Source organism: Argopecten irradians, chromosome 2 (assembly GCF_041381155.1).
Source record: "Argopecten irradians isolate NY chromosome 2, Ai_NY, whole genome shotgun sequence".
NCBI classification, from domain to species: domain Eukaryota; kingdom Metazoa; phylum Mollusca; class Bivalvia; order Pectinida; family Pectinidae; genus Argopecten; species Argopecten irradians.
The window spans coordinates 11,133,450-11,157,645 of NC_091135.1; the positions used below are offsets into that span (position 1 = coordinate 11,133,450).

General features: G+C 34.3%; 1 protein-coding gene across 1 annotated transcript in view; it reads left to right on the top strand.

Moving 5' to 3' along the window:
* Window positions 1-24,196, top strand: part of LOC138314436 (integrin alpha-PS1-like) — a 53,965-nt gene that overhangs the window by 1,126 nt on the left and 28,643 nt on the right. The window contains exon 2 of the mRNA XM_069254761.1: window positions 22,478-22,602. Coding sequence (XP_069110862.1) covers window positions 22,478-22,602 — 125 coding nt within the window. The remainder of the gene's footprint in view (window positions 1-22,477; window positions 22,603-24,196) is intronic.

Consider the following 24,196-nt stretch of genomic DNA (forward strand, 5'->3'; position numbering starts at 1 on the left):
TAATTCAATGTATTTCACTAACTGTCATTTACTTCTGCCTCTTCATCAGTACTTGACAGTAAGATGAGTCATGAGTAATTAGATGACACATATGAATTAATGTGGTGTTTTCAATAATTGGTAGGCATAGTGATACCATCTGTATCATATGGTCAGATATTTAACCTTAAATGTTAAAATAACCAAAAGTATTTTTTGTCATTTCCAGAAGATCTAAAATCAATATTGTGCTGGAATGATATCTATCAATTTTGAGTAAAATTAACTTGTCATTATTTTAAAATAAGATCTGTCTGTATATGACTGTTATTGACACTCTATCTGACTAAATCTGGGATTTATTAATTATCACATTTTTTTCTCTGTACGCCTACATTACATCGAATAGAATTAACACACCTGTCTTAATTTCATTTGAGATGATATATCATATGTATGTTCAGGTATATTATATATAGGAGTGTTATTTTGGGAGTCAATAGGTATACATATATACTTGTTAACATTACAAGCAATCCAAAGGTTATAAGGTACATATGGAAATTTAAATAAAGGTGCAGACAAAAGTCCATAAGTTAATGAAGCTATCAAAATCCATTTAGGATTTAATTTGTATTTTTGTTTGTCAGAGTAACTTGCTGAAAACATTTCCTGCTTTCAATAACTCATCACCTTGTTATTTAGATACTACCACCTGTGATTTACCTGTGTATTCATGATCAGGTACCACAGGTAGTGTGAGTTACCTGCGTATTAAGATACCATCACCTGTGATTTACCTGTGTATTTAGATACTAGCTACCACCTGTTATTTACCTGTGTATTTAGAAACTACCTGTGTGAGTTATATTACCTGTGTGAGATTTAGATAAACACAGGTAAAAAGTACCTGCTATCTAGTATAATTTTTCCATAGATAAATGTTGATGGTATATTGAGGTTGAAAGATACAGCAAATTATTCATCTTTGAGCCAGGTATTAAATGTGAAAATACATCTTTTTAAATAATCATGAAATCAAAAAAGGATTGATCATGATTTGTCAAGATTATTTGCCAGGTCTCTGAAATTAATGACATACAAATAGTATCAAAACCATTGTCTAAATCATTGTCTTAACATTGTACAGTTAACATACATGTAAAGATATGTAACTACATACAATTCAATAGTATGTACACATGAATCATTTCTAGTTTGATATATTGTAATAACATAATCTATATTTTATTAGTAAATTTGATAACCAAACTGCTTAATAGAAATAGGAACAAAAATTAAAATCATAGACTTGATAGGCCTATCTAGAAACCTGATCTAGAACATAATCCACTGTATGTGTTAAAGCTGTATGGTTTTAATGTAATAATATGTTGAACACTTGAGAAGTACTTAAGGCTAAGTGTGTGTTTAGTATACAGGGAAGCTAGCAGCTGGCTGTTTGTAAACATTAGTACAAAGGATTTATCATAAATGTACAGCCAGTATTGTGTTTGAGAAAGTAAAGAGTATTGTATTTCAAGGACAATCCACTATCCCATTGGATTGTCTTGACAAAAGCATGCAAAGGAAAGAACTGACAGCTAGTCTACAAATTATCATATATATATATATATATGATATGTTACTTTTTTTCTTCATTTTTTTTATAGAGAATGAGGTTTAATTACATTCATTATAGGTTTAAAAGTACATGCATGTACAGTAGCTAATGTACAGCATAGATGTTAATTTCTAATTTTCTATTCACTTATAATACTATGATGTTTCTCTGGTACACTATATATTTGAATTGAAACAATCATAACTAATGTATGGGTACCTATTGTCCTAAAACTGAGCATTTTATCAAATTCCGAGTAACAAAATATCATTTTATCAGATTTTGTTTGCTTACCAAGTACTGATGCATAAAATTTGTGAAATGAAAAAAATGACAATGACAACTTTATATTTATAGCTTAGATATTTATTGCATAAATATATATATATATTGTGATAATGAATGATACCAATATATAACTGCAATTCACCCATCAAGCTATGTATACACTCACAGTAATATAATATAAGATGGCCTTTTATTGACAAATTCATCAGAGTATATAGAGTGGTCAAGAACTTGATGCTTATTCAAACCATACTTGCTGTTTTTAGTCTAATTTATTGTTTATTAGATGCTTATTAGAAGAGTTATGGTCCTTGTTTCCTGTTGATAGTATGTGTATGTTTCCTGTTGATAGTATGTGTATGGCCCACTGTCACACAACTAGTTGACTACATTAATATATTGCAGTATGCAATAGCATGTCAATAATGTAAACACACAATTTCATTTTAGGAATTTGAGAAGTAAAGTAAGGAAAATGTAATTATATTCAAAGAAAATTTTCATTGTATGAAACCTTGAATAATGGGCCACTAATTCTATGAGAAATCAATATAAGGTTTATAGCTTGAGCCAGCGATAACTGGACACATGAGATTGTGTTTAATTAGTGTACATGGAGATTGATTGGAGACCTTATCAATTTCTCCTCTAGCTGGCAATGGCTTTGTAACCAGGCCTTGTTAAGACAATAGGAACACTGTGAAGAAGATAAATGTCCTGTTTCCAGGTATAAAATGGACAAAATAGAATATTGTAAGTTGAGCCTGGACACCATAAAAATGTTAATACATATAATCAGTTTGATAATTATATTATTATCATATGAAGATCTTATGGACGCAGCTGGAAGATTGTCAACATTCAGTTTCTAGAATCAGTGTACATGTGCATGGATCAGTGCTGTCAATTTCATGTTATGGCTTTTTAGCTTGTTATATTTTTTATGCATGGTATATAATACATATATATAAATACCATACTTTCTAAACTTAATCATCCTACCTCTACTAACTAGTCAAGAATGGAAATCAATAATCTAATTGTAATCGTTCTTGAGTGTATAATACAATTACTTATCATTATACCTTTTTGTTTTTCATTTGTAATACATGTACATCTCAAGAATGGTTGTCGGTATATAGGTGTGTTATTAAAATTGCAAAAATCATTAGAGCTAATGTATGATATCATTAAATACTTTTTAATTTTAAATGATACCTTATAGCTATCAATGTACAGTTTATATTTCCAGTAAGGCATCATCAGATTCACTCTCTGTTTGACAAACTCTCTCCTGCATATGGTCGACGATTTTGGACAATATTAAGATTTTGGGTTCTGTCTCATCGTCAAAGACTTTGGGTTCTGTCCCCTGGTCAAAGACTTACGGTTCTGTACTGTCTCCTGGTTGAAATACATTCATGGGAGGGGAGCTCAAGCGGGACAAGTCATCAACTCCATGATTGATGAAAAATAACCAACATGATGTACTTTAAATTCTGTGGAACATCATGATCTGATTTTGGTTCTTTATGAATTGGCTACGAAAGTGACTTGACTGGGACATGTCTTTGGTTCTACGTTAGCTAATTGTTAGCCATATTTTTGCATGATGATGCACTATTTTCTGTGAAATATATATCATATCCTGTGAATTAGGTAACATAATTCTGTAGTAGAATACATGATTGCTAAAAGTCAAAGGTCAAAGTTCACTGGATGACTGTAGTTCATTGTTTATGTCATATGTCAGCCATATAAATTTGCTTTTATCTTATCTTTTTATGAATACTTGGGTTACTAATGGCAGTTTAAACCATTAGTTGATGATTTTATATGGTGTGGAGGTCAACGTGATAGAAACTAAAATGTCTGCAGGCTTTGGAGGGTCAATTTGTCCTCTGGGGAGAGATAGCAGGCGCCTGGATGCCAATAAGTCAGTGTTTTGATTGTAAATTGGGGGAGTTCCACATACAACCATCAACAGTTTAGCCAGAATAGGGACTATGTCCATCACTAGTTTAGCCAGACTAGGGACTCTGTCCATCACTAGCATCAGGTCTTGTTATCTCTGTAAACATTGTCATTGTATTCATGCCTTCCTCTTGACCCCAGATAAAGACCGACTAACACTATCCAGAGTTCATCAGACATAGTAGCCATGAGTTGTTTCCAATCAGCTTTAATTGATTGATGTTCCCTAATACAATATCTCTGTAAATTCGGCTAATAAAAAACCCATACACTATATGAAAATAATCACAAAGGATAGATGGGTTTTTTTGACCATTTAGAACTGCAGCCACTATATGCTACTTTAATGTAGTTATCAATTTCAAGTGAACGAACAGAAGATAATTTAATATTCAAATTTATTTAAAATAAACTCATGGCTATCTTAGCTTGTGCTAATGGTGGTCAGTTTTAACTATGGGTTAATTATTTGTAAGTTGACCATTCTCTGGACAGTGGTCATTGATGGTCAGAGAGTGGATGATTCATCAGGTCAGGTTGGTGATGGTGCATGTATAATTATAGAGCATACCAGGTCAAGTCATGCCAATTAGTCCAGTTGCCTGTATAGATATAGTTGGTGTCTTTGTTTATTATAACACCAATTTATCTGCCCTTGCGGATAGGTATCTATTGTGACATCATTTTATAAGTGAAAATTACGCTGTTTTCTTCAGAAAATGTGACATTTCGCTCACAAAAAATACGACACAAAAAAAATCAACACCTATATCCACAAGAGCAGAATATGCAAATGTAAGATAACAAATCACTAGACTACTAATATAGGAAAAGGATTTGTCCCAAAATTCATGTTTGTTTTATTTTTTCAGGTAAATATTAATTAAATATCCCCTAGAGAAATAATAAATATATATATATGAAGTTATTTAATTAATCATGTGTCAGTTGGTGTTTGTTAAGGCCAAATAAAAATATATGTGTCTTTAGCTTAAATTTACAGAATTTGTACCAAAATTCCTGTTTTTGTACAAAACAAAACCAAATTTAGGTTGTCATTTGTTTGCTTGAGAACAAAACTGATAAAAAGTTTTTGAGTAGGCACTGATTTTATAGGGTCGATCGGGTTACCGGAAACACAAATATTTTTTTGTATGGCCTAATGGCCAGGCTTAATATATGGCAGGCCTAGGCTACAACTGTGCATGTTTGATATTAAAATATTGTGATGTATTGTTATATCATAGTAAGAAAAAGGGGTAGAATAGTTTTGAATGAACTCCTAGATGGAGTTGGAGAGATGATTACTGTCTAGTATATTGTGTTACTGACTGTTGTGTTATCCCTGTTAGTTCTTTGTTGAACCTTACAGTTTTGGATCAGAGACATCTAAGAGTGATAAGTTGTGAAAACAACACTTTACATGTGTTCTGTACAAGTTTTTTACCATCAGGCCTGAAGATAAAGACTTCATCCCAGGTTAGCCCTCGTGTGAGATCTACTCTCCAAATCTTACAACCAGCACGTGTGGGGTTCCAGAAGAATTATTCGTGTTGTCATGTTATAGTAACAGTACAAGAGTTTAATGCAGAGATCTTTACAGTTCTGTGTCATTACTAGTATTGGGTGGCCTCTTCAAAAATACAACACGTGCACCCTGTTAACCAAATCAAAATAACTTACATGTTGTATGATTATCAATGTAAAATACAAAATGCGTTGTCTGTCCTTTAATATCGTCCATGTATAATATCACATAAATACAAACACTTACATATTGTATGATTATCAATATAAAATACAAAATGTGTGATCCGTCCTTTAATATCGTCCATGTATATAATATTTCATCAACACAAGTGACAAAGGATGATAGTTATTATATGACTTGTGCCCTATCTGACTCAATCACACCATTTATGGTACCATATCGTCCAGCCGAATCTATCAGCAGCTTTCACCACTGCACCACATCCGCATTCTCAAAAAGCTTTTAATGTAATAGAATTTGTATAATTATCATATAATCCAAGTCATTACGATAGTGCAGCCAAGCTGATGATAGCAAAAATTATCAATTCTCTTACAAAAGCTGTAAAGAATGAGGCTAAGTTGTCATTTGGAAAATTACAGGAAAACTTTACTGTATACTGTACTTAAATTACTGTAAAAGATGACAAAAGGCAAAAGTAATGATGGATTGATCATGACAGCTAGCTAGACTATCCTATCAGCTATACTTATCAGTGAAAAAGTACCTTAAAGTATAGTGTATTCACAATGTAGTACATGATGTATTAAAAAGGATTCTGGACTAGTATATTCATTATACATTATTCGAACCAATAAGCGCCCAGAGCATTTAAAATTTAAAAAAAAAAATGAAAAGGTGCATGATAAGACAAAATTAATTAATTAAAATTGATAGTTTTGGTCTTTATTTTTGCCTGGGCATTAGAAATTGAGGCCTCAAAAATGGGGAGGGGCTTATTTGGACATGGTCGCTTATTGGGTTGAATATAGTGCGTACCATATAGCAATACGATGCTGGACTCAATCTAGTCTAGACCTAGCTTGGGATATATGTTGTATGGGTCACTAAATGACCGTTATCAACCCAAACTAACCCGTTATCAGTGATGTTCCCATTAATAGCCCATTGTCAGCTACATCTATATACAACAGTACCAGTGTTTCCTGGAGCGTTCTAATCCTCTTGTGCTGGATTCTGATTCACGTTGACGACCCCTCCCTAGTAATTACGCCCTCCATACGTCACATACTAGACACATACGCCAGTTGCATTCATACGTATGTACATGTAGATCTGTCTCTCTTCATTCTCTCCAAACTCTCCCACAGTTTTGTTTCGGGAGTAATATTGTCTGTATGAATCATATAGGATTATATTATATACCACTCGTGCAGACAACATACATGTTACTGATAAATGATTAGATATAATTCAACAACTAATAATGATATTGCATTGTTTTTTGTCCAAATCGATATAAATGAAGCATGCATCATATCTAAACTTCCAATTTATCCGGCCACAGCATGAAATGGGATGAGGAGCTCCAGGGGCCGGGGAAGTTTTAATTTAACTATGTATCTTAGCTTGCATCCCAACCTTCTCTGTCACCTCCCATCTAGATTTTCTGGGACTTTCATATTTAAAGAAATTTCTTTGAATGGCTTCAAAGTCGGGTTAGATAAAGTTTGTATATTTAAGAAATGACACAACAAAGCTGGTATAGTCAGACTCGTGAGCCATGGTAGAATGTCAATATTGGCAGCAGTAATATCATATAAAAACTGTGATGGATTGGTGTAAAATGACCCTTCAGAAAACCCAGCAGGCATGCTGTGTTACAAATGTATTGCTTATCTGCTGCGGAGCCTACTGATAAAAACACACTAAGCACAACAATATACTGGATGTGAAAAAAATTGGATGTCATTGCATCATCCGTAATCATGTTAATGTTTTTTCAGTTCTCTAATTGCTGGCTTTCAAAAAGACATATACCGGGTATTCTAAAATGCACTTTTAATTGAAATATTTGATTTTTCCTTAGTTTTTTGTACAAAAGAAATTGAGAGATTATTTTAAGTGTTTTATCAGAGTCCGAAAATGAATGATTATTTAATGGGTGTTCATTCTAGTTCCTATATATTTCTGCCAAAAATGAGGTAAAAAGTCCGAGTGGAAAAAACCCTGCTAGCTATATAGTGTTACTGATAATTACATGATAATTGTAGACTGGGATAGTGGTGTCCTGTTCCTTAGAGAATATTATATTTAATGGATGGCTAGGCAAAAATGTCAGGTGACATGATTTATCACTGAAAATAAGAATTTTCTATTGTATTAGCTGTATACCGGTAGCTATTCAGACTGTCAAAATCCTATATATAGATACTTGTAAGTTGTACAACTAGGACCGTTTAAAAATTGAAAGTTTCCTAGTACAGTGCAATATTAGAACTACAAGTGGCCCTATATATAAATTGTGAGTAATAATGACACCAAATGTCAATGAATAGCTTATTGGTATGACATTAAAGCTACCCTCCCCCTCAAAATAATTCAAAAAAAAAAAAAAATGTATTGACCTTTTGTCATTGACAGTGACCATATGCAATTTAACTGTTGTTTATTTAGACATCAAAACTTGTATCCCAATCCCAATTAATTGAGGTAGATATATAGCTATTATAGATCTTTGACAAAACGTATATGCACAAATGCATTCCTCGATCACCCAAATTAATTAACACCTTATAATCATGTATGGTAACTGAACTCTTGTAATACGTACAATTGCATTAGAGGAATCATACACAGATTAGGGCCCTCATGTGACTGGGTACTTGACTGATGTTAGTAGTTTTTCGCAGACCAACAACGGCAATGGCGAAGGCTCCATACAGCTTGGCTGAAGATTGCATTGGCGGTTCTGGATTTGGAGTAGCTAACATTATAAAGACTGACTCAAATGGTCCTAGTTGTCCACATTACATTAGCTAATATTACACAAATAACTTGGTATATATATGCTTTGTTATGTAGTCACCAGGTACATTAACAAAGGATGAATACCAGCCAATTAATACCCAAATGACTCGGTATTAAGTAATCATTCCATACATGCTCAGTTACGATATATAGCATCCACAAAGTCAAATAAGCGTGGATATTCACTACAAATTCTTCAATATAATAGTAATATATATAGCATAAAAGTAATATTTCTTCGCAATTCTAGACCAAAAAAGTACTCATTATTTATTGGTCGAATGATGAGGTTTCTGACAGAGCAATGGCCCATGTACCTCAACTGGAGATTTTGTCAAGCATCTGTTCCTTCAGCTCTTGTGACTTTGATCCATGACTTTATCAGCCGATTTGTACTGACAGGTATAAATGGTTGATTGTTTTAGTGGCCTGTTTTATACTCAAGTATGCTGATATATACTTAGTGTGCTGAATCTGTACAGGTAACTGACAGTTTGTTCTGAAGTTTCTTTTCTTCTCGCTGGTAGATTGCCATGAAGAGACATGTACATTTTCATCCACATTTTGGTAGCTTTACAAATCAGAGAATTTGAACCCAAACCAACATTTTGAAGAGTGATAGATCCTTAAATACTGTTTTAATTTGGATTATGCATTTAATTTGAACCCCTATATTCGTTAAACTGTTTGATCAGTTGAGAGTGTGACTCCCAAATTTTGACTCTTGTATGTTAAGAATTAGTTTTCTTAATTATCAGCAGTTACATAATGAAAGGTCCTTCTAATAATTTCTTCCATGCCAAAGTTTCATGGATATAGATCGAACTTTTTACTTTTTTTAGATCACTGCTCCAAAATATTCTGACTATGGTATGTATCCCCATTAAGGCCATCGCCCACGATGATTTTTCGCATGAAATTGTTTGCAATAGACATTGAATTATTCTCCTAGAGCTGTCTCAGCATACAGAAGTGCTTGTCTTCTTCTACATGTTGTTTTGGATATTTTTATATAAAAAACATGCAGAAGATTCCTGTGATGCCATGAGTAATGCCATCATGCTAGACCTAAATGCATTCCTATGAGATTAGACAAGAATGGAGAACTATAATTTCTCTAAATGTTTATAGAAGTAATGTATATAAATCTCACTGTTATCTGCAGTCATATCCCCAATACCTCTCTCCTCTGGAACCCCTCCCAATCCATCAACTACCCCCCACCCCTCCCCATCCCTCTCCTCTGGAACCCCTCCCAATCCATCAACTACCCCCCACCCCTCCCCATCCCTCTCCTCTGGAACCCCTCCCAATCCATCAACTACCCCCACCCCTCCCCATCCCTCTTCTCTGGAACCCCTCCCAATACATCTACTACCCCCACCCCTCCCCATCCCTCTTCTCTGGAACCCCTCGAGCTCCCAATCCATCTACTACCCCCACCCCTCCCCATCCCACTCCCTCCCACACAGCTATCTCCCACATCTAGCTGGCTGTCAAAAAATGAAATAAAAAGTGAATTTAATTATATAAGGCACAAGTTTAGGTGAAGCACCATCTGTGAAGAATTTCTTTTATTGAATTATGGTTCTGCTTGTCTAGTACCAAGATATTATCTGAAGTTTTTATCTGTCTATCAAAGACACATGTACCTTTTTATTTCATCTATGACTATAACATAATATATGTCTTCCATCTTCTGTTTACAGTATACACCTCATACAATATATACTAATTAAATTGAACATTTTTATAAATTTGTATAAGTGCCCTTTTATCTTTTTATCTTTAAGACACACTGGACACTTATGGGTCAAATACAGCATTGTGTACATGTTTTTGCAGCTATCTTCTGGTTTGCTTGTTATATGGTATTTTGCTTTGTTTTTGTTTCTATTTTAATCAGAAACAGTAAAAGTTAGATTGCATCAGTACATGTGGAATAAAGTAATCTTGGAAATTATTATATGTCGAAGACAGCTGGTCTACTTTCTGGGTTATAGTCATTTATTTCAGTCTAGAATTATATGATTTCCAAGAAAATAAATTTAAAAAAAAAACAACATCAAGTATACTTAGGTTATGATTTTATTCAATTGAATTACCTGAAATGAAAATAAAATTCCAGTATTAAAGTCAAAACTTATCAGATGATAGGATTTTATTCAATTGAATTACCTGAAATGAAAATAAAATTCCAGTATTAAAGTCAAAACTTATCAGATGATAAATAGTATTGCCTTATCACAGTAAACATGCTTTGAAGGACAATAAAAAAAAACTTGAGATAAAATAGTACTGCTTCCGTTTATATTACAGGGTGTGGACACTTTTCAAAAAGCGTTTTTAAATGAGAATTGATCGGTTTATACTTAATGAGAAAGGAAGTTAACACCAATTCAAGAAAATATAAGTGGTTATGAGAGAACAAACTTCCTTGTTCGTTAGAAGTAAAACAGTTAACTGTATTTCAAAAAAACAACTCTTGATATGAGTAAAATAAATTTTTGATTGTGAAATGTCTTTGTTTCGGTTTTAATTTTAATTACAGTTTGATGAATCCTCCCTAGTTATAGTAAGCTGCTGTACATGTACACTAGATAAAGATAAGATATGCAAAGCTACGGAGCTGAATTATATATTCCTAAGTTAACCACAGAGACATATTTTAAATTTTTATGTCGTCTTTCACCAGAAATCTTGTGGTTTCGTTTGTACATTTATGTATGATATAGGAATATTTAGGATGATACTTGTATGAAAGAAACTTAGTCAGGTGAAACGGAGCTAGGTTAAACTCAAATTACAAAAACAGACACGAAATTGTGTATTGAATGTACAGGAGAGATATTCACGCTGTGTAAGCGTCATCTTACGAATAGTCCTGAGGAGAAATATTTTACCTGGAGTGATTAATAAACAAGTACCTTAGTATGTGTTTTACCATATGTAGTTCTATTAAGACTTGTGAACCTAATATAAGGTCCAATAAACATATAGTCTAGTTTTATTATTGAACGAGAGAATAAATCAAACAATAAACATTAAACTCATATTTCTATGTGCTAATTGAACATATAACTGTGATTTACAGAAGTCATTCTAAATCAATATACGAAGATCCATACATTCAGAAATACTTGTAATTAGCAAAGGGTTGAGGAAAAATTGTGAAGGCCCAGACAACTCCTTCTTACCACCTCCACCACCCCACACCACCCCATCCTATTTGTGAATTAGCTATTTACTAAAGTGTAAAACAGAAAATGACAGCCATAGATCTATTATAAACATTGCCAGATGTATAAGATGTCACATGATCACAGTTAGTTGTTTTTTCTCAACAAAATGGTTTTTCTAGGGTCGTAAAGCTACAGTTGTGTGATGGAAGATGCTGAGTGTAATATTATAATGTCTGTCTCACTAAAATGAAGAATTAGCCCAACTGGAGTTAGGGGTGGAGGACTGTTGGCTCTATAGCTGAAGACCTAAAGAATATAGAAAGGGTCGACCATATAGATTGCTTGTGTCACATTTTCAGTACGAGGGACAGACACTCATAAAAACTCAGAAAAAGGGTCATTCACAGCTCAAGCTTGTTATATATATCTATATATATATATATAGGTCTAGATCAATGTTGCTATGGAAACAGAGAAGTGTTTTTTTATGATAAATATTTCTAAGGATTGTGGTCTTGTTCATGTCCATAGACTTTAATCTATCTTTCAACTTGTATCCAATTTTGTAAGATTTCAGATATACCAGTTATTGGGAAATAGCAATATAGCCTATAGCTACCAATATTCATGCACACACCGTAAAAAATAAAGTATAGAAACAAATTAACAATAACTCTGCTAAACTTTTCGTCATTATATTACTAGTTTCGACATTAAATATTGTACAGTGCAGCTGGAGTTTTGTCCAGAAATTGCAATATACTGCATGCATTCCTGTTGTCATATAATGCTATGTCCTCAACATCTGATGCTGAAGTACAGCCAGTCAGATACTGCAATTTAGCCGATTATCAGCCAAGCTTCCCACGGAAAGTTCATTCCAGTATGAATTAGTGCAAAGATGAATGTGCCGAGAGATAAAAAAAATAGAATAGGCAAGAATTGATGTCAGCCAGGCCTCGTAAACATGTCCGCTGTCGTGTTATACTGTGCCAAGTCGAACTGTGTCGAAAGTTATCTGGAATGTTAGGTACCAACTAGCAGTGAAAGAATACTAGGATTCTAGCTATAGAAATAAAGACAACATCCTGTATATACATACACAAAAAATGTACTATATACAGTAGTAGTATACACATACAACTTATATATTTGTAGGTATTATATGTCTAAAAAATAATGTGAGATCACCAAATTTATTATGTGATGGCCATAATTTGCATGTACATCAACCATATATATGCATGGTCTTTGTGATTCTTTCAAGAGTTGTCACAACTGAAACAAATTTCCTAGAACTATCATTGTAATTACCAATGGTAAAACCTTCGTGATATAGACAACAATTTATCATGACTGCAACTTCATTTTCTTAGAAGTTTCATTTTATAAAAGGCACTTTCAAATGATATTGATTATAAATTTGAAAGATTATTGGAATTCTTAAACACATACCGGGTATATGTGCCGGGCAGTTCTGTATGAATTTTAAAGTTAAGACGGCAAATTATGAAAACGTAACATGGAAAGTTGACTTCATCGATATGTAACATTTGAAGTGTTTGCTTGTAATAGGACTCAAATCATAAACACTTCAGCAAATTAATATGGATACTCACATTACATGCTATCCTGTGCCACACTTCCCTAAAAAAGTTTTCAGTATGTTATCTGATCAAGCTATCAAATGTCGTTCAATTAGGCACAAGTGGAATAGATTGAGACTGATATTTAACCAGTTATTAGAAGTGTTAGATTTACATTGTGTCTGCCATTCCTTTTTATTGTGAATCCCACAATGTGGTCACACACATCCGTGACCCGTCCCTCCCTCCCTCCCCTCCTCATTTCAAGGCACTCAGTAGTTGACTCTTGACTTTTTGTAGATTCAGGACGTCCTCAAATCACAATTTCTGAGAAATTTCAAGAGTCAAAAGACATGACCAATAGACATATGCTTCAAACCTGAGAGTCAAATCTAATTTTTGGGAGTCAAAAACATACTCTCAGGGGTTTACTGGATGCCCTGATCATATGTCAGATTAAATATATTTTCTGCACAAAGTAATTCAATAATTGGCACATTAAATAAGTGACAGGATCACAGTAAGATTCAGTCCCCCAAACTCCTTCATTATTTTATAGATCCACCCCTGATATTATATCAATATAGCCAGTGATGTCTGAGATATGGCTTAGCTTGGAGATCGTCCTCGAGGATTTTCCCGCTACTTTCCACCCAATCCTGCCATATCTTTAGATGGCTGCCTATAGATATAACTTCACCATAATCAAGTGAAATTGAAAGCTTAGATTTACTACCACTAACCAGAATAAGTTTTAATTGGATGATCATCAGAATGCTTTAATAAAAAGGAATGTTACCCCTCTCCTGGATACTTAGTACAAGAGCGATTGGCCTGATCATAGATTCTACACAGGTGCAACTTGCTGCGATGTACCTCTGACATTTAAAGTGAAAATATCAACACTGTGCAACATCGTGATCTCATACCCTGATAGTCGTCTGAGTTGCAAAATATCGGCAGGGTGCAGAGTTTCTCCCAGAGTCTGGCTGAAGAAGTTTTTTTTTATCTTCGGTAGAAATGGAACTACAGGTGATTACCTGATACAACATTGTCTAATGTAAAACTTGTAGTAGTTATTGACATAATACATATACAGGTGCTAGGTCTGGAAACCATTCCAGACGGAAATATGCAGGGCATTTTATTCTGAGACGTTTGGCATGCAGTATTAAAGGATACAGATCGTCATTAATACCAGGAGAGAGGAAAAGCCATAATTTTCTTGTTATCAATGTCTGCAAAAGCCAGAAAACTAATCTGAGTCAAGCTGGTAAAACTTTTAACTGTTCAGTCTTAAAATAGAAATGCATTTAGACGAATAGAATTCAATTAAAGATGCAGCTTTTATTCTTCTTCACTTTCTGAAGGTGTTCAACATTTTGTGAATCTGATTTGAGCAGTCATTGCTTACATCTGTAAATTTTGTGCTGAATCATATTATATTTTAATAAAGTACATATACAGATTAATGGTTAAGGAGGGGGGGGACATGGTAGCCGATTTGTTAAGATGTCCCTAGATATTATTTTACCATATCACTTATGCCCTCCACCTGGGTCCTAAATTTGAATCCCATATGGGGCAGTTGCCAGGTACTGACTGCAGGTGGTTTTTCTCTAGGTTTCCTCCATCCTCCAAACTTGTCACATTCTCAAATCTTTATTAGACATGAATCTAATAAAACCAGACCAATCTTAGAAGGGAGATAACTCATATTTAATACATGAAAGGGAGATAATTCCAGTTTAAGATTAAATTATAGCATACAAAACAACATGCAAATTATTGACATTTTAATGACATGTATAATGCTCATGCAATTAATGCAATTAAACAATATCAGATTTATATTCAGAGAACAAAAATACAAATACAAGTTTGAGAAATGACTTTTTGAACCCATGGCCAATAGACAGGAAATAGGAAGGGGGGCACATATGGTAGTAAATCTTTTAGGTCATATCCACATTCCTAGTGTATTTCAAATCCAATGTAATACACATGCCCTAATTAGTTAAAACTGTACCCCTTTACTCAGACCACTGGCTGGGGAGGAGGGCTTATGTAGTAAATCATGTCCATAAAAGTGTTAGCTCATCTTAATGTTCTCATCAAGTGTCATATGTTTTGACAGCTTTTATACTAGTTTACAGTTTTTGTGTATTTCCTTTAAAAACATAAAACCTCTGGAACAATTACTAGAATCCCTAGGGTGAGAGTTTAATTACCCCAGCATGTGAAGCTGCAAGCCTCTAGATAAATAGTCTGTTCCCTCAGCCATTAAATGGGATGAATAAAATATGTTTGAACCCTGTAGCATCACACACTTTTCACATGTAACGGGTCATTAAAAACACGATGCAATGTACCAATTTGTAGTCTCTTCACAACTATGAATTCCCAGGCCCGTATTTGCAGAGTTGGGTTTGTTGTTGTGACTTCCTTAGTTTAGGGCTGTTCTGATCACCTGTTGTACCACATGGACACCTGTAATATAGTGAAAGGCTAGGTATAATCATACAGATTCTGTCTGATGGTAATCAGATGGGATGGTATATGAACCGTCTGCACCATGGATGTTACCTTAGCAGTTAGGTGTGTTGTTTGATCCTGATGCTAATTAATTAAGCTTTTTCTCCTCTGCTACTTTGATGCACCTTTTGGTTACACCTTTTGTAGCATGTCCCACTCAGGCTCTTAACTAACAAACTCACAAAACATTCAGTTTTCTCCAGCATTTAATACACGCTTCTTGGTTTAATGGTTTAAGATACTCATTGGTCACTAATTGGAGAAACATGAATATAAATTAATAAAACACACTTAATCAGCAATAGCTACAACATTTGGAGGCTGCAGATGCATGTAAGCCATAGTTGTTGATGGATCCTGAATTGTGCAATAAAAGCCAATGGAATCTAGCTGTTGCAAAAAGTATCAGGAGGTTGGTGAGTGGAGGAAAGGGAATATATTATAGTGGATAATTCTATTGAGAAACACTTGAATAAATTTTTTGAGTGAATAAACAAATCATTTTAAGATCAACCTTGTTTCCTTCAATACAATCATGCATTATTTGTAGATATTTAAATACCTTCGTGATAATGTGATTCGAGTTGTGTTAGTACATACTGTGTTTGGCTGATAGGCTATCACAGTTTGTCAGGTCACAGGCTGTATATATATGGGGGACCTTGTCATCTTGTTAGAACCTGATTAATTATTCCGACCTAATCAGGCTTGATAACTCTACAGGTGTGTTTACATTGACTCTCACCGTTACTGATCTAGGTACAGGTGTTAAGGACTCATTACAGGTGTAACGTCAACAGTCCTCTGTTATAATGTCCTGATGGCAAATACAGATAAATATAATATGTTCTCAGCTTTTCTGTCAACACACATAGAAATCATAAGTTTGTGTACATATTAATGGAGCATTACTAGTCTGCCCCTTGATATTGTACATAAAAGGATCACTTAAAAGGGGCCGAGGGAGTTGATGTTTTATATATAAAAGGGGGAATTCGAATTAAAGGCAAAAGAATCAAGTGCTGATCTACTTCAAAAATGTAAGGCTCAAAATTTCTTCAGGATGACATTAATTTACTGCAAAAATGCTTATCTTATATACATAATTAATTTGCACGAGGCGAAACTGGTTTCAATTTAAACAGAAGATTAATTTTGTTTTAATTTGCTTTCAAGTTAAGTCAATAGGCCAGGTAGAGTGTTGATGTGTGTTGGTATTTAGATTACGTAACTGGTGATATATTGTAGTTGTAGTTACCGCCAGTATAATCGGTTTGGTTTGTTGACTGTATCCCACATTTATACAAAGTGTACAGAAGCCCCACGAGGGACATTGATTTCCTATAACATGCCATTTGTGTATGATAGCTAATTGAGAATGGGGTTCACTGATCTTCAGATTGATGCTCAGAAACTAATGTCAACAGTCTCCTGGGTGTATTACTCATCTTCGAGGGATCATTCATTGCTGTGTTATCTTGTCCGTCAAAAAAGTGCCGAGCTTTTACCACAAACTTTCTGCATAACAGAACCATTGTCAGGCATGATCCATCTCCACGATCAGACATATAGCTGATTCAGAGCTAGCCAGGCTGAAATTATCGCCTAATTCCTGGTGCTTGGCTATTATAACTGGCTATCTATATACAGGACACAGAAATTTAGTCCAGTCAGCCAATTTTCTGATCGTGGAAACGGTGATACATGTCAAAATTCAAATCATGATCTATGTCGATACAATTATAACTACTACTGAGTATTGTATTAGCACTCTGTACAAGGATGGATATCCTGTCCTGTAATTGTAAAACATGTGTTTGGGTGATAAATGAATATTTAAGGCAGCATTTTATGCTTTCCCCATGCACTCTTAAGAAAGCAGTGGTATTTGTCCAATGTGACTAAGATGTTTAATTAAATTTGTGTGTCAGACTAAAGTTGGCAATCAATATGCATATGTCTGAAAACTTGAGAGTTTTGAAATAAATCCCAAACTTAATCGTGTGATTTATATATATGGCCATACAGGTCCAAAGTAATGATAGAAATGTAATGTTGTAATATCCTAGTCAATTTTGCCATCAATTTATCATGACGTAACAGAATTTTATCATTCAGATTTAATCAAGATCTAGAGTTAGCAGATCAATATTGATTAGCAAAACCAACAACACTTCTAGATTTGTTAATTTTCTGGTCATGTATCAAACAGACACACAGTACGTATTGATGATCATAACCAAATACATCACTTTGTGTAAAATCTATATGTCGGGCTGGGAATTACTAATTCTCAAGAAGAAAATTTAAACTTTTACGCTATGGATCGAGGACAACTATGATATTTCCAGCCATATTATTTCATCTGTACACCAGAGTTTGTGTAATCAATCATCAATGTTTGGCAAGAATGTAATCAGCACAATCATTATAAGTATATAGATTTCATGGATATCAGGGAATTTTCTGTTTGTTAGAAACATTGGTCTTTAAATATAAACTTTATTTATTTTACATCGATTGAGAAACAAGTTACACAACTTATATAAATCACTCTCGATGGCCCGGATTTAAGCGCGCGAGGGGTCTTAGTGTGGGAGGAAACCGGAGTGCCCGGAGAAAACCCATGTGATCGGGCAGGTGACCCCTGACCTTTTCACGTCCATGCCGGGGATCGAACCCCGGCCGGCTAGGTGAAAGGCGAGCGGCTTAACAACTACACCACCTGATCACCCGATTGGTCTTACTTCTTACAATCACAGGTCTACTTACATAATCATAAAACTTATAAATTATATATCACACAGTTGTAAAGGGGACTAATATGTAAATGACAACATTTTATTTCTTTATCTGGCTTCATTATTTTCTCTTTCTCTCCAGCAATTTGTTCAAGCAGTTGGTCCTGTGTGTTGGTCCACAGTAGTACGTTTCATTGAGATCACTCTATAACTACATATTTTATATACGGGTAATGTGTATTGGACAAAAGTCAAGTTCAAATCAACCCTGACCCCAAACCAAACAATTGTGTATTGATGACAGGACGTCTAAAATGTATTGGTCCCATCGATCATGCTACTGCTGTAATGAATATGCACAGCCATGAGGCTTTACCAAAACAAAAAAATTGTTATTATGAAAATTATTGAACAAAATTTCATTCATATAAACAATAATTTAGTTCACAACCTGTGTAAGATTATGAAGGAATGTATGTAATTATCATGTGATTACCTATCATGTGATGTGGTATGTATAATTATGAACTTGGTATTATAATTATATGTTAGTAGACAACATGTACAGCAGTAAATGCCATGTGTTAAAGCGCAAAAACAAACATACAAATAAAAAACAACACAAGTTGCAAATTCACTATGTTTTCGTTTACTTTTAAGTTTCTGATATTTAGAATTCTATCAACTATTCTCATAGGACTGCTAACAGCTGGCTTCCATTAAAATTTAATGATTTATTTTTCGGAATGAAATTGAATCGTTGGTGGAATGACCGTGCTATTGTGATGGTAGATACAGCAGCCTACTGATCTATCAGTGGGCCCTGACTCGGCTCCACAAAACTCAGAATAGAGAGGTGGTTGGCCACTGTGATGAAATTATATCCCATATCTCATTTTTCAGCAGTGTTCTATATAACACAACAAATCAATGTGAAACTGTCCTCCCTCCCTTCTCGTTCCCTCTCTATAGCTAAAAAACATTCCATAGTATTGTCCATTGTACAGGCCTTTTTCTGCTCCCATATACAGTATTATCCATCTTCCAGTGTGAGGCTGATCTGGATACTGATAAAATAATCAACACTATTGGTAGATTTGTCAATGTTATAATATACCGTATTCGACCCAATAAGCGCCCAAGGTGTTGAAAAAATTGAAAATATGGAAAAAGGAGGGGGCTTATAGGGACATGGGTACTTATTTGGTCAATTATGGTATATATACTTTCATGTCCTTACGTACAGGTGTCCCATGATGACCATGATCTTTTTCCACATCCTCATACTGATCACCCAAACCAAATTTCTGATTGAGGAGAGTGGTATATAGATGTCAGTTGTATTATTGGACGCCATGCAGTCAGTAATATATACATCTCTCATTAACATTGAATGGGCCTTAACAGCTTGTGTCATTGTAGTATATACCTCATTAATAAAGATTAATTTCACATTCATTTATACCATGCTGAATTGCAAATGTGCTTGATAAGGCTTCTAAATGAATTGATTCTCATGGCTCTTATCGACACACATCTGGAATGTTTTATCAGACAAGAGATTCTACTTCACTTTGTATCAAATATATGTGTTTGTTTATTGCTGTGATAAAGAGACTAGTTGTATTGCTTTGGCTATATGATGAGTGAAACGTAGAAAGATTGAAACTGACCATTTGGGAAATGGTCTTTTATAGATCTAGAGTTGGTTGCATTGCTAAGGCAGGCTTTACTGTCCATTGTTAACATTTCTAACTTTAAATTGATATTACACTTTATCTGTAAAGAACAGAAAAAAAAATTAAATAAAAAAAAAATGATGATAGATCCAAAGATGGCTGTAGATAGATCTAAAGTGCCATTTTGTTTTGAAAGACCATAGCTGACGATTTTGTCTGAATTCTTCATCACTACAGTCACCATATGTGGGGATTCGATAAATTTTTGAGTAACGCAGAGAAAGAAAAAAAGATATTTCTGTTGATACAAACAAAGCCAGAAACTGATACTGGTCCACACGCCACAGGGATCTATAATTTGAGTCCATTATAGGATTGATTTCAATGGCGATACACAGAATACAACAAAGTATTGATCGGCTATGATATTTTACAACACTAATGATCAGAACCAGTCAGTCCACTTATAATGATAATGGTGGTCAGGTTGTATTTTTCTGTCCCGCAGATATGACATGCTCATTCTGATAGGATGACTTTGTACTTCCAATTTTTGTAGGGTTGAGGGGAGGAGGGATGTGTAATTATCAAGTCAAAAATAATTAATATGCTAGTACAAAATATACAAGATAGAATTCAAAACAGGGGACATAATTTCAAGGGAGATAATTAACTCTAAACAGAATTTTATAATCTATGTTTACCATATTGGACCCAATACTTTTTTCTTACTTTAAACATATTTTATTGTAAAACACAAAAGGATCAGGCACAAGTTATTCCAACTTAAACAGCCATCTCCTAACATTATAACACAATTAACGTATTATACATGATGAATTAGATATCTTATACAGATTACACAATTCAAATAATATAACTTTAAATAAATTTAATAATAATTGTTTGGTAAAAGCTTTTGAACCCAATAAACGCCCATGTCCCTATAAGTACCCCTCCCTCTAATAAAGGCCTCAATTTCAATTGCCCAGGCATAATTTTCAAACCGCCCTGGATGCTTGTTGGGTCGAACACGGTAATACAGATGTAATGAAAAAAATTGAATTGAAATATAATAAAAATTACAATAAGCACAAGGCGACACATGTGTGTACCGGTAGTCATATATTGGGTAATTATTTTTGATGTTTTAACAAGAGTAACTGATGGGAAATGTTGAGTAAGTGAATTCTAGAAATAGCTGTGAAGAATAATGTTCTAGTTTTCTACTGTATGAATTCCACATAGCTTGATTTGGTTAGCATAACTTTAAGATTACAGAAATTCCATTTCTGTTACACACAGAATATAAACAACAAGATTTCTTGACGAGGAACGTTTTTTAGCTGACATATATACATAAAAGTTATGTCACGTTGTGGTGAATAATTGCATGCGTACATAAATTCAGGGTTTTAAAATCATGCATCATGCAAAAAAAACGCTTTTGAGGAAGAAAAATGTTTTCTTTAAATGTTTCAGTAAGGTTATTATTATGCAAAGTGAAAGTGTAATGGCACAGGTTATGTCCTCACAAATAGCTCTTTCAAAAGGAGTATGATTGCTCTAGGAAGACATGATAATTGATGATCTCTCTAAAAAGAGATAATTTACATGTACACATATAATACACGACTAGACACACATTTTGGGAGCAAGCCAGGAGACTAGTAAACCATGCATATATCATATAACTAAGGAAATGTTAATATTGTCATTTAGCCGTACCAAGGTATATCATCTAATGTATTGTGTCAGTGAGTTTGGTTTTGAGACAACCCCCATTGTAAATGATACAGACATTGTGTGGTAATTATACACACCTCTAGAAGGGACAAGGAATCCCTGGCATTTGATCTCTACCAACCTTTATATATGATATTATGATAAGTGAACGCATCTGGCTTAGGTACTATAAGTATATGACATTGACATTGTGCTAGACTTGCACAAGTCTGAAGTGTTGTATAGTATTAGATATTCGCTGCCCTATTATTTATAGCAAGTACTTTTCATTAGTGTAGCGCTAGCCTATATGTATCTGAGAGATCAGTACAGTGCGTCAGGTCACCAGCTAGCTTATAATGTCGTTTATAAAAACACTATTTCATTGGTAACATTTCATTGACCATTTATAGTCTATGTATTGATAATAATGTTCCTGTATGAGTCATTGCATTTATAATGGAAGGCAAAACTCTTCAAAATTCAAAAAAAAAAAAAAAAAAATTGTTATGCAAAATGCTCCATAATTAAAAAAAGCTGCTTGTTATGAATGAATGTTAAAAATCTGTCATTATAAGAATGGCCGATTCTTCAGTATAGATCAAGATGTGTGTCTTTGATGGAGATTATTTTTTGTTACAGAATACTGGTGGGAGCTCCCTTATTTAACAGCACTGTAGGAGGTACAACAGTACAGACAGGAGGTGTATTTAAATGTAATGCTAGGTCTATGGACCCAGACGATTGTCAATATATAGCAGATATAGGTAAGTCACTGGAAAAGTCTTCTCGACTCATACATAGGAGACAGGAAAAAAATATCTAAGGAAAGCACAGAACCTTTATATCGCACTCTTTTAAGTTTCATCAAGGAAGATACTCTTATAACATGTACTTTAAATACGAATATCAACTTCGTTAAGCTTAAAAAACAACAAGTTAGAATAGCAAATTTCTAACAGGCATATATAATGTTGTACATGTATACAAATTGACAAGCTCCTACTTAGCTATTTCCCATGATTTTTGTCTGGAGATTAAACTTTTCTATTATGATTTTCAGAATTTGGTTTTTACTGACCAATAAAGCAAAAGGCCTAAGAATTTTGCTTATGAAAATTTGAAGAATTTTAAAGAGTTGAAAGGGAGAAAATATTAATGTTGTTTTGAAGACAAGTATATTATGTTCTTTAGAAGACAAGTATATGGGTTAGTGAGTTAAACTGACTTTGAGGCATAAAGTTTGTGGTTTATTGATTTTGTCGGACAGAAATGTAATAAACAGACCATTGTATAAACGAACATGAAGTAGTTATCAATCATAGGATCATGGCTGGGGGAGAGTATGGATGATTGTTTTATAGGAGTAGATAAAGGTCTGGCCCAAGTCACAAGAACTCTAGAGAAAGGTCTGGTCCAAGTCACAAGGACTCTAGAGGAAGGTCTTGTCCAAGTTACAAGGACTCTAGAGGAAGGTCTGGTCCAAGTCACAAGAACTCTAGAGAAAGGTCTGGTCCAAGTCACAAGGACTCTTGAGGAAGGTCTGGTCCAAGTCTCAAGGACTCTATTGGAAGGTCTGGTCCAAGTCACAAGGACTCTAGATAAAGGTCTGGTCCAAGTTACATGGACTCCAGCTATCATGGCTAGAGAAAGGTCTGGTCTAAGTCACAAGGACTCCAGCTATCATAGCTAAAGAAAGGTCTGGTCCAAGTCACATGGACTCCCAACTATCATGGCTTGAGAAAGGTTTGTTCCAAGTCACATGAACTCCAGCTATCATGGCTAGAGAAAGGTCTGGTCCAAGTCACATGGACTCCAGCTGTCATGGCTAGAGAAAGGTCTGTTCCAAGTCACATGAACTCCAGCTATCATGGCTAGAGAAAGGTCTGGTCCAAGTCACATGGACTCCAGCTGTCATCGCTAGAGAAAGGTCTGGCCAAAACATTATCTTCAAAAGTAGGAGGAATGATCCATTCATAAAAACAAGATAGGTATTTAGTGCTACAAAATTCTAGATAAGGGGAGATAACCTTTTAAAATTGAGATTAATCTATCTAGTCTGAAATGCTGTAGTCGTTAATGATTGTGTAACTATCTGTGACTTGTTGTGACCAGTGTAGGTAGGGTTAGTGTAGAGGGAGATAATCGTATATGTTTGATCTCTTTGTGTGTGATAAGCAAGTGATATACTGATAACCTGCAAATCAAATGCAATATTTGATTCAATTTGATTTAATTCCTTTAATTTTAAGCCTCCACCAGAGTGATGATGTCAGGCCAAGGGTAACTTATGTCAGTACTTGTATATATGATATCAATCTACGGACTTCCATGTAAAGTAAAAGTCCTGTGAGAACACAA